Raw genomic sequence first — 12,242 nt, 5'->3', positions numbered from 1 at the left:
TGGTCCTGTCTGACGTATACGTGCCTCACTGGGGGGTCCTACGTTATCAGAGGGTGTGGGGGTCTCCTGATTAGCATCCCTCACCCCGCCAGCCTGCCCTCATTGACAGCCATGTAATGCCTCTTGTCTCCTGTGGAGGCGCTGCAGGAAAATTGGAAACTTACATTTTTGTTCTTTCACTAATAACTCTTTACCGGGGTCCTAAGAGCCGGACCCTCCAACAGATGGGGAGAAATGGAGCCAAACTGCAGCATAGGAAAGCGGAGTCAGTACCCGAGCAGCCAATCAGGTCACAGCTCTCAGTCCCAGCAGCTTGTGAAAAATGGAAGCTGGAACCTGATTGGTTGTCATGCGCTGGTTTGGATGTATTTCCCCCATGTTCTGCTTGCTGTCAGTGAATGGAAGAAATGAACCAGTCATCCAGCTCGCACAGCTGTAGGGTTGTTACAATGTATCGGAGCAGATGTCACTGTGAGAATCACTGAGGATTATCTACACTGATACATTGTAGCAAACCCTCAGCAAGGCTAGGTCTTTATGTACACAACGATTCATTTATTAACAAGCAGACGTATAAAGACACAAAAAGAAAGTTGCATTCTACAAATATTCAACTTTATTTACATAGGACTGCACGACCGCAGGAAACAGAATTTGTGCTTTCTGGTGAAGGTTTTTTGGGGCGACTATAGAACAGCGGCTGTCTGCCCCACAGCAGCATCAGGAACGAGCCCCCCAGAAGAGAAAGATTGTGTCCATCCAGTAACGAGCAGGATGATGGGGGTTGTCATCCAGCGCCTCCTGGAACCCGCGACAATAAATAACAGAAGAAGGCAGCGGCTCCGCCAGAGACATCCGCTACTTGGAGGCCTCGGTCTTTACCATCTCTGGAAAGGAGAAATAGATTAGTCCTAGCCTCTGATACCGTCAGTGTTGTCATAGGGACGTTTATGGTTCACGCTAACATTGGGGGGGGTGACGACCACGAACGGCGGTCACTGGAGGGTGTAGCCCACCAGAACGGTCCCCTCCGTTACCTTTTCACTCGTCAGTCTATACTTTGATTCTAGCATTTCACTGCAGGTCCCTGTCAGATAGGGGGCGCTCTGGAGGCTTCCCCCAATATAATAGACTGGTGTGACCCTGGCGTTAAAGGGACGGGACCGATGCCGGATGATCGAACGGTCAGAAAAAAAGCATCAGCTTTTCTAAATGATCCGACCTGGAATTAAAGGGCTCTTCCCATGTTAGGAAATTATCTCCTGATCTCAGCGGTCATCGGACCCCAATGAACAGGGGGATGGCGCTGCGGGGTCACCACATCACCTCCGTATATCTTGGCTATAATGGAGAGAACCCTCCAAGGAAGCACCGGCGACTCTTACCGAAGCGGTTTGGTTTGGCCGCGGGTTGGACGTCACTCGCCGTCACGTCTTTCTCACACGCTGAGAAGTCAGGAGGGGCTTGGTAATCCTCGTCCATTCCCACCAGCAGCGTCATGAAGTCCACCACCGTGTCAATCTTCTCGTTGTGCCGCGTCGTCTTCTTCAGGGTGCACAGGACACTCAGGCGCCCGAAGGACTTCAGCTCGGAGATGTTGGCGCGGAGGAACATGATGATGATGTTCAGGTCGTTGATGGGGCAGCCCAGCATCTTGTTGGTGAGGAGGTCGAAGGCCGGCAGCATCTCGTACACGTTCAGGAACTGCTTGTCCCAGTGGAAGACTTTGCTGATATTGAACAGGATGACGGGCAGAAGCAGCAGGTAGACGGCGGCGAGGACCACGCTGATCACCTGGAAGATGCTCAGAGACACCAACTTACACTTCACAAATTCAGATCCCGACGGCTCGGACACGAGGAACCCCGGCGTCACGTGACAGTTAAATTCCTCCCGATGGAAGACGCCGAGATGGAAAAATCCGAGGTAGAAGCAGGTGATGATGATGAGGAGCACGAGGAGGAGGTTCCGCAGGATGTAGGTGAACGCAATGGAGTGCGACCGCTGCTTACAGCTCAGATACTTCTCCAGCAGAGGAAACTCGAAGTATCGGACATGACGAGCACTGCAAATAAAGGTTCAGATCAGTCCACGCCAACGGGTATACCAGTATAGGGTTTACTGTGAATCTGCAGCCACCACTAGGGGGAGCTCCCTGTATACAGAGATACATGATAAGATCCTGTCTGCAGTCACCACTAGGGGGAGCTCCCTGTATACAGAGATACATGATAAGATCCTGTCTGCAGTCACCACTAGGGGGAACTCCCTGTATACAGAGATACATGATAAGATCCTGTCTGCAGCCACCACTAGGGGGAACTCCCTGTATACAGAGATACATGATAAGATCCTGTCTGCAGCCACCACTAGGGGGAACTCCCTGTATACAGAGATACATGATACTATCCTGTCTGCAGCCACCACTAGGGGGAGCTCCCTGTATACAGAGATACAATGATAAGATCCTGTCTGCAGCCACCACTAGGGGGAGCTCCCTGTATATAGAGATACATGATAAGATCCTGTCTGTAGTCACCACTAGGGGGAGCTCCCTGTATACAGAGATACATGATAAGATCCTGTCTGCAGCCACCACTAGGGGGAAGCTCCCTGTATACAGAGATACATGATAAGATCCTGTCTGCAGTCACCACTAGGGGGAGCTCCCTGTATACAGAGATACATGATAAGATCCTGTCTGTAGTCACCACTAGGGGGAGCTCCCTGTATACAGAGATACATGATAAGATCCTGTCTGCAGCCACCACTAGGGGGAGCTCCCTGTATACAGAGATACATAAGATCCTGTCTGCAGCCACCACTAGGGGGAGCTCCCTGTATACAGAGATACATGATAAGATCCTGTCTGCAGCCACCACTAGGGGGAGCTCCCTGTATACAGAGATACATGATAAGATCCTGTCTGTAGTCACCACTAGGGGGAGCTCCCTGTATACAGAGATACATGATAAGATCCTGTCTGCAGCCACCACTAGGGGGAGCTCCCTGTATACAGAGATACATAAGATCCTGTCTGCAGCCACCACTAGGGGGAGCTCCCTGTATACAGAGATACATGATAAGATCCTATCTGCAGTCACCACTAGGGGGAGCTCCCTGTATACAGAGATACATGATATCCTGTCTGCAGCCCCCACTAGGGGGATCTCCCTGTATACAGAGATACGTGATAAGATCCTGTCTGCAGCCCCCACTAGGGGGAGCTCCCTGTATACAGAGATACGTGATAAGATCCTGTCTGCAGCCCCCACTAGGGGGATCTCCCTGTATACAGAGATACGTGATAAGATCCTGTCTGCAGCCCCCACTAGGGGGAGCTCCCTGTATACAGAGATACGTGATAAGATCCTGTCTGCAGCCCCCACTAGGGGGAGCTCCCTGTATACAGAGATACGTGATAAGATCCTGTCTGCAGTCACCACTAGGGGGAGCTCCCTGTATACAGAGATACATGATAAGATCTGTGCAGCCACCACTAGGGGGAGCTCCCTGTATACAAAGATACATGATAACATCCTGTCTGCAGCCCCCACTAGGGGGAGCTCCCTGTATACAGAGATACGTGATAAGATCCTGTCTGCAGCCCCCACTAGGGGATCTCCCTGTATACAGAGATACGTGATAAGATCCTGTCTGCAGCCCCCACTAGGGGGAGCTCCCTGTATACAGAGATACATGATAAGATCCTGTCTGTAGTCACCACTAGGGGGAGCTCCCTGTATACAGAGATACAGAAGAGCCTGTCTGCAGCCACCACTAGGGGGAGCTCCCTGTATACAGAGATACATGATAAGATCCTGTCTGCAGTCACCACTAGGGGGAGCTCCCTGTATGCAGAGATACATAAGAGCCTGTCTGCAGCCACCACTAGGGGGAGCTCCCTGTATGCAGAGATACATAAGAGCCTGTCTGCAGCCACCACTAGGGGGAGCTCCCTGTATACAGAGATACATGATAAGATCTGTGCAGCCTCCACTAGGGGGAGCTCCCTGTATACAGAGATACATGATAAGATCCTGACTGCAGCCACCACTAGGGGGAGCTCCCTGTATACAGAGATACATAAGATCCTGTCTGCAGCCACCACTAGGGGGAGCTCCCTGTATACAGAGATACATGATAAGATCCTGTCTGCAGCCACCACTAGGGGGAGCTCCCTGTATACAGAGATGCATGATAAGATCCTGTCTGCAGCCACCACTAGGGGGAGCTCCCTGTATACAGAGATACATGATAAGATCTTGTCTGCAGCCACCACTAGGGGGAGCTCCCTGTATATAGAGATACATGATAAGATCCTGTCTGCAGCCACCACTAGGGGGAGCTCCCTGTATATACAGATACATGATAATATCCTGTCTGCAGCCACCACTAGGGGGAGCTCCCTGTATACAGAGATACATGATAAGATCCTGTCTGCAGTCACCACTAGGGGGAGCTCCCTGTATGCAGAGATACATAAGAGCCTGTCTGCAGCCACCACTAGGGGGAGCTCCCTATATGCAGAGATACATAAGAGCCTGTCTGCAGCCACCACTAGGGGGAGCTCCCTGTATATACAGATACATGATAATATCCTGTCTGCAGCCACCACTAGGGGGAGCTCCCTGTATACAGAGATGCATGATAAGATTCTGTCTGCAGCCACCACTAGGGGGAGCTCCCTGTATACAGAGATACATGATAAGATCCTGTCTGCAGCCACCACTAGGGGGAGCTCCCTGTATACAAAGATACATGATAAGATCCTGTCTGCAGCCACCACTAGGGGGAGCTCCCTGTATACAGAGATACATGATAAAATCCTGTCTGTAGTCACCACCCTAGTGGTGACTGCAGGATCTTATGTCTCTCTGTATACTGGGAGCTCCCCCTAGTGGTGGCTGCAGACAGGATCTTATCATGTATCTCTGTATACAGGGAGCTCCCCCTAGTGGTGACTGCAGATAGGATCTTATCATGTACCTCTGTATACAGGGAGCTCCCCCTAGTGGTGACTGCAGACAGGATCTTATGTATCTCTATACAGGGAGCTCCCCCTAGTGGTGGCTGCAGACAGGATATTATCATGTATCTCTGTATACAGGGAGCTCCCCCTAGTGGTGGCTGCAGGCAGGATCTTATCATGTACCTCTGTATACAGGGAGCTCCCCCTAGTGGTGGCTGCAGACAGGATCTTACCATGTATCTCTGTATACAGGGAGCTCCCCCTAGTGGTGGCTGCAGGCAGGATCTTATCATGTACCTCTGTATACAGGGAGCTCCCCCTAGTGGAGGCTGCAGACAGGATCTTATCATGTATCTCTGTATACAGGGAGCTCCCCCTAGTGGTGGCTGCAGACAGAATCTTATCATGTATCTCTGTATACAGGGAGCTCCCCCTAGTGGAGGCTGCAGACAGGATCTTATCATGTATCGCTGTATACAGGGAGCTCCCCCTAGTGGTGATGGCAGACAGGATCTTATCATGTATCTCTGTATACGGGGAGCTCCCCCTAGTGGTGACTGCAGACAGGATCTTATCATGTATCTCTGTATACGGGGAGCTCCCCCTAGTGGTGGCTGCAGACAGGATCTTATCATGTATCTCTGTATACAGGGAGCTCCCCCTAGTGGGGGCTGCAGACAGGATCTTATCATGTATCTCTGTATACAGGGAGCTGCCCCTAGTGGAGGCTGCAGACAGGATCTTATCATGTATCTCTGTATACAGGGAGCTCCCCCTAGTGGTGGCTGCAGACAGGATCTTATCATGTATCTCTGTATACAAGGAGCTCTCCCTAGTGGTGGCTGCAGACAGGATCTTATGTATCTCTGTATACAGGGAGCTCCCCTTAGTGGTGGCTGCAGACAGGATCTTATCATGTATCTCTGTATACAGGGAGCTCCCCCTAGTGGTGACTGCAGACAGGATCTTATCATGTATCTCTGTATACAGGGAGCTCCCCCTAGTGGTGACTGCAGACAGGATCGTATCTCTGTATACAGGTAGGGAGCTCTCTGCTTGTCTTTGTGTGATGGTATCGTATATTGAGCCCTGATGATGATTCTCTCATATACGCCATTCTGCTGGGTGACAATTCTTCGTCAAGATACAATGTTTCGGTTACGTTTTATTGCTTGTTCCTCCTGTTTTACCTTGATATGGACTCCTGGATTATACGGGATATTTTATTATTAGGGTTATTTTTTCTGGCATTAAGTTGATAATTTTCCCCCTATAATTCTACAGTCTTTACCTACCTGTTGTGCCCGGCGGCGGCTCAGAGCCGACACTGACCGCTACTACTGGCGGATTCAGCTGATCCACGTGAAGAGAGCAGCCTTCTTCCTCCATTCTGCTCTGTCAATGGAGAGGGACTGACGACGTCCTGCTGACTGACAGCCGAGTCCGGCAGCTAAGGAGCGGGGAACCAGATGTCAATCAGATGAGAAGCCGCTGCTCTGTCCACGTGACGTCAGGGGAGACCGCTGAGTCGCCAGCAGAGATCGGGCACAACAGGCAGGTAGTTAGCAATTGAATAGTCCTGGATAACCCCCTTTAATCACAACGTGGGCGCTGCTATTCCCAATGGGTCACATTATTGGGCATTATTGTGTCAAGTGACCGCTGCTGCCAATCCTCTGGAATGGTGTCACTGAGGGAGGAACCCAATGACTGTTTTCATTATTTAGCAGGGATTGTGCACTTTGATCCCCCCTTTGCATTGTGACATTGTTTCGCACCTTTTCAGCTCTTCCCAGAACAGCTGCGGGTCGGGGCAGGTCCGATGGGTCTTCAGCAGATGTTGCACCAATTTGATGGATCGATTGTAGGACTTGTCGAGCTCGTCGATGATGAAGAGGAGATCGGGATACAGCGCAGACTTAGAGATGTATCTCCACAGCGCGCAGGGTATATACATCACCACGGCGACGATTGTCAGCGTGAACGGGAACACCTGCGAAATCAGAGGATGGAACAGAGCAGAACGTCAGGGATCCAGCCGAGAAGCTCCTGGGGCCCAAACTACCAGGAGCCATCTGTAATATGTGGGGGGTGGGCTCAGCCTCCGCATATCGGGGTACCAGCGACCCCACACCCACTATGGCGGCAGCCCTGGTTGTCCCATATCATTTCATCGTAAATATAAGGGGCCACGCTCTGAGGACCCTCGCTAAGATGTTATTTCCTTTGACTGAATAAAGGGGCTAAGACATAAATCAGGTTACATTAAAAAGTCTCAAAAGGCGATTACTTCTATTATAAGCTACTTTGTATTATATCCACCCACAAAATATAAATTGTTCATCTTTTTTCATCTCTCCACCCATTTCTATGCACTTTCTTTCACTATCTCCTATACAACTTCACTATCAGTCAGGCTCCTTCCCCTTCTGGAAGCTGTAAATACGGCCCCAAGACAGTTTTCTTACAATATAAATGATGACTGAGCCATAATTTCTGATTGAGCGTGTGTGTCCTACACCATGTGCCTCACTGGGTGGAGGGGACTGAGCACGTGTGTCCTCCAGCACTCGGCTCATTGGGTGGAGGGGACTGAGCGTGTGTGTCCTATACCGTGTACCTCACTGGGTGGAGGGGACTGAGTATGCGTATCCTCCAGCACTCTGCTCATTGGCTGGAGGAGACTGACCGTGTGTGTCCTACACCATGTGGCTCACTGGGTGGAGGGGACTGAGTGTGTGTGTCCCCCAGCATTTGGCTCACTGGGTGGATGGGACTGAACGTGTGTGTCCCCCAGCATTTGGCTCACTGGGTGGAGGGGACTGAGCGTGTGTGTCCCCCAGCACTCTGCTCATTGGGTGGAGGGGGCCGAGCGTGTGTGTCCCACAGCACTCTGCTCATTGGGTGGAGGGGGCTGAGCGTGTGTGTCCTCCAGCATTTGGCTCAATGGGTGGAGGGGACTGAGCGTGTGTGTCCCCCAGCATTTGGCTCACTGGGTGGAGGGGACTGAGCGTGTGTGTCCCCCAGCATTTGGCTCACTGGGTGGAAGGGACTGAGTGTGTGTGTCCTCCAGCATTTGGCTCACTGGGTGGAGGGGACTGAGCGTTTGTCCCCCTGCGTTTTTCTCACTGGGTGGAGGGGACTGAGCGTGTTTGTCCCCCAGCATTTGGCTCACTGGGTGGAGGGGACTGAGCGTGTGTGTCCCCCAGCATTTAGCTCACTGGGTGGAGGGGGACTGAGCGTGTGTGTCCTCCAGCATTTGGCTCACTGGGTGGAGGATGACAGTGTGTGTGTCCTCCAGCATTTGGCTCACTGGGTGGAGGGGGACTGAGCATGTGTGTCCTCCAGCATTTGGCTTACTGGGTGGAGGGGACTGAGCATGTGTGTCCTCCAGCATTTGGCTCACTGGATGGAGGGGGACTGAGCATGTGTGTCCTCCAGCATTTGGCTCACTGGGTGGAGGGGGACTGAGCGTGGGTGTCCTACAGCATTTGGCTCACTGGGTGGAGGGGACTGAGCGTGTGTGTCCTCTAGCATTTGGCTCACTGGGTGGAGGGGACTGAGCGTGTGTGTCCTCTAGCATTTGGCTCACTGGGTGGAGGGGACAGAGCGTGTGTGTCCTCCAGCATTTGGCTCACTGGGTGGAGGGGACTGAGCGTGTGTATCCTCCAGCACTTGGCTCACTGGGTGGAGGGGACTGAGCGTGTGTGTCCCACAGCATTTGGCTCATTGGGTGGAGGGGACTGAGCATGTGTGTCCTCCAGCATTTGGCTCACTGGGTGGAGGAGACTGAGCGTGTGTCCTCCAGCATTTGGCTCACTTGGTGGAGGGGACTGAGCATGCGTATCCTCCAGCACTCTGCTCATTGGGTGGAGGGGCTGAGCATGTGTGTCCTCCAGAATTTGGCTCACTGGGTGGAGGAGACTGAGCATGTGTATCCTCCAGCACTCTGCTCATTGGGTGGAGGGGACTGAGCGTGTGTGTCCTCCAGCATTTGGCTCACTGGGTGGAGGGGAGTGAGCGTGTGTGTCCCCCAGCATTTGGCTCACTGGGTGGAGGGGAGTGAGCGTGTGTGTCCCCCAGCATTTGGCTCACTGGGTGGAGGGGACTGAGTGTATGTGTCCTCCAGCATTTGGCTCACTGGGTGGAGGAGACTGAGCGTGTGTGTCCCCCAGCATTTGGCTCACTGGGTGGAGGGGATTGAGCGTGTTTGTCCCCCAGCATTTGGCTCACTGGGTGGAGGGGACTGAGCGTGTGTGTCCCCCAGCATTTGGCTCACTGGGTGGAGGAGACGGAGCGTGTTTGTCCTCCAGCATTTGGCTCACTGGGTGGAGGAGACTGAGCGTGTGTGTCCCCCAGCATTTGGCTCACTGGGTGGAGGGGACTGAGCATGTGTGTCCTCCAGCATTTAGCTCACTGGGTGGAGGGGGACTGAGCGTATGTGTCCTCCAGCATTTGGCTCACGGGGTGGAGGAGACTGAGCGTGTGTGACCCCAGCATTTGGCTCACTGGGTGGAGGGGACTGAGCATGTGTGTCCTCCAGCATTTGGCTCACTGGGTGGAGGGGACTGATCATGTGTGTCCTCTAGCATTTGGCTCACTGGGTGGAGGGGACTGAGCATGTGTGTCCTCTAGCATTTGGCTCACTGGGTGGAGGGGACTGAGCATGTGTGTCCTCCAGCATTTAGCTCACTGGGTGGAGGGGGACTGAGCGTATGTGTCCTCCAGCATTTGGCTCACGGGGTGGAGGAGACTGAGCGTGTGTGACCCCAGCATTTGGCTCACTGGGAGGAGGAGACTGAGCGTGTGTGTCCCCCAGCATTTGGCTCACTGGGTGGAGGGGACTGAGCATGTGTCCTCCAGCATTTGGCTCACTGGGTGGAGGGGGACTGAGCATGTGTATCCTCCAGCATTTGGCTCACTGGGTGGAGGGGGACTGAGCATGTGTGTCCTCCAGCATTTGGCTCACTGGGTGGAGGGGGACTGAGCATGGGTGTCCTCCAGCATTTGGCTCACTGGGTGGAGGGGACTGAGCATGTGTGTCCTCCAGCATTTGGCTCACTGGGTGGGGGGGACTGAGAATGTGTGTCCTCTAGCATTTGGCTCACTGGGTGGAGGGGACTGAGCATGTGTGTCCTCCAGCATTTGGCTCACTGGGTGGAGGGGACTGATCATGTGTGTCCTCTAGCATTTGGTTCACTGGGTGGAGGGGACTGAGCATGTGTGTCCTCTAGCATTTGGCTCACTGGGTGGAGGGGACTGAGCATGTGTGTCCTCTAGCATTTGGCTCACTGGGTGGAGGGGACTGAGCATGTGTGTCCTCCAGCATTTGGCTCACTGGGTGGAGGGGACTGAGCATGTGTGTCCTCCAGCACTCGGCTCATTAGACAGACGTGCACATTGCTGTACATTGTGAACACCAGGTGGCGCTGTGTGATATAATCTGAGTATTCTGCACTGCTGCAGGTATATACATGATGCAACCTACAGTGAAGATGATGATTTTGCCCTTATCGTTCCACAATTATTGCGCTGTGATTGAGCCCTGACATCGTCACTACTGGTCACTGGCTCTTTAGGTGACACATATGGACGTCCCTCCCGTGTCCCCATCTTACCTTATGTATCCAGAGCGATGTGGCCGACAGTTCCCCGTCCTCCGTGAAGTCGTGGTGCGTCAGTGACTGCCAGCAGTGCTGGTCCACATACTGCACTTGCTTTGCGGTAAAATTGCTTGGAGGGAAGCATATAATCTGTGACCCTGTAACATAGGATGGGGGTCATCGGCCTTCAGGACGTGTCATCACATGCGTTGACCCCATCAGTGATTGTATTTGTGTCTCATAGTAGGGTTTCATTATACATTGTGCTCGGTTTGTCTTCTACAGCCTCTATTATGTATGACAGTACATAGAAGACTGCAGAAGGAGTAAACATGGAATCTGCCAGTGAGCTCATTCTAGTCTGTAACTCTTATCTCTCTTCTCCTTAATTCTTCTAAACTGATTGTGGCTGAAATGTGGTCTTTGCTCTGGGCCTTAGAATATTGTCCTGAGAGATCAGTACCGACCATATTAAGCTCACTGACCGATAGCTGGTAACTCTGGGGGTCCCATTAGGAATGGATGGAGGTCAGTGATTAGATACATTGGGGTCCGGGCTCATCGCCCACCCTATGGACAGCAGGTACCTTCTAATCTGGGCACATAGGCTTTGGGGGGCGGAGGAGTGTTTCCTCAGCCGTGGCAGTGCCCATAGGAGCTGCCAACCAGCATTTGTTACACACTGATTCCTTTCCTCACTGCAGTCCTGCCATTGTATTCCTGTACCAGGAAGATCAGAATGAACAGAGATCTTGGTGATGTAAGTGAAATGGGGGAATCAGAAGTGACAAGTGATTCCAGGTGTGAGACCCCGAGGTTATAATCAGTAACGAAGCTGCAGCTGTGACCGATGGGGGAGGGGGGCATTATATATATATACACATATAACCGTCCTCACCTGAAGAAAGTTCCCGGGCAAAAGTCAATGAGACGAGCAGCAGGGGGAGACCGACCGAGACCACCTTAATGATGCGATCCAGGGGTAGCTCCAGGCGGAGGCCTTTCTTATTAGGGGGGATATCCGGCAGTAAGGCATCTGCGAGCATGTACTCCGCCGCCCTGTGTGCGATCGACATGATGGCTGCAAAAATAAGAAGAAAGCCCCCCGAATATTGACAGGAGCCCCCGAGCCCCGGCTCACACTGACGCAGCCACTGACGCCCGCAGCTTAAATACTCACCAGAATTTTCCAAAAATAAATCCAAGATCACCTAAAATATCCCGAAATGTTCCCAGTTCCCCCACGCCTTATAATTTACTGACCACAAGCTGTAACGCTGCAGCCCGGACCCCGAGCACAGATGTGGCCCCCGCCGGGGTCCCGACAATTACAGGGGGCGCCTTCTATATAGAGATCAGAGGGGGATAAGCCGTCATTATCCACAGAGACCCCAGAAGGAGGTCACCCCGCAGCACCAACACAGGGGCCCCACACTGCTGTATAGGGGGCTCCATGGGGATATACAGTGCTGTACGGGGGGCTCCATGGGGCTATACACTGCTGTATAGGGGGCTCCATGGGGCTATACACTGCTGTACGGGGGGCTCCATGGGGCTATACACTGCTGTATAGGGGGCTCCATGGGGATATACAGTGCTGTACGGGGGGCTCCATGGGGATATACACTGCTGTATAGGGGGGCTCCATGGGGCTATACACTGCTGTA

At 52.7% G+C, this 12,242-nt stretch overlaps 1 protein-coding gene across 1 annotated transcript; it reads right to left on the bottom strand.

The window, feature by feature from the left end:
* Positions 1-595: 595 nt before the first annotated feature.
* On the bottom strand, positions 596-11,738 carry PANX3 (pannexin 3). The gene is made up of 5 exons (XM_069740965.1): positions 11,474-11,738; positions 10,591-10,733; positions 6,751-6,965; positions 1,386-2,065; positions 596-887 (listed from the first exon to the last, which is right to left on the bottom strand). Exons 1-5 carry the CDS (start codon positions 11,649-11,651, stop codon positions 859-861), a joined length of 1,245 nt encoding a protein of 414 aa, XP_069597066.1. The 5' UTR covers positions 11,652-11,738; the 3' UTR covers positions 596-858.
* Positions 11,739-12,242: the final 504 nt, after the last annotated feature.

The sequence above is a fragment of the Ranitomeya imitator genome, chromosome 10 (genome assembly GCF_032444005.1).
Source record: "Ranitomeya imitator isolate aRanImi1 chromosome 10, aRanImi1.pri, whole genome shotgun sequence".
Taxonomy (NCBI): Eukaryota; Metazoa; Chordata; class Amphibia; order Anura; family Dendrobatidae; genus Ranitomeya; species Ranitomeya imitator.
Note: the sequence above shows the minus strand (reverse complement) of the source record. Positions and strands in the feature narration are given on the sequence as shown.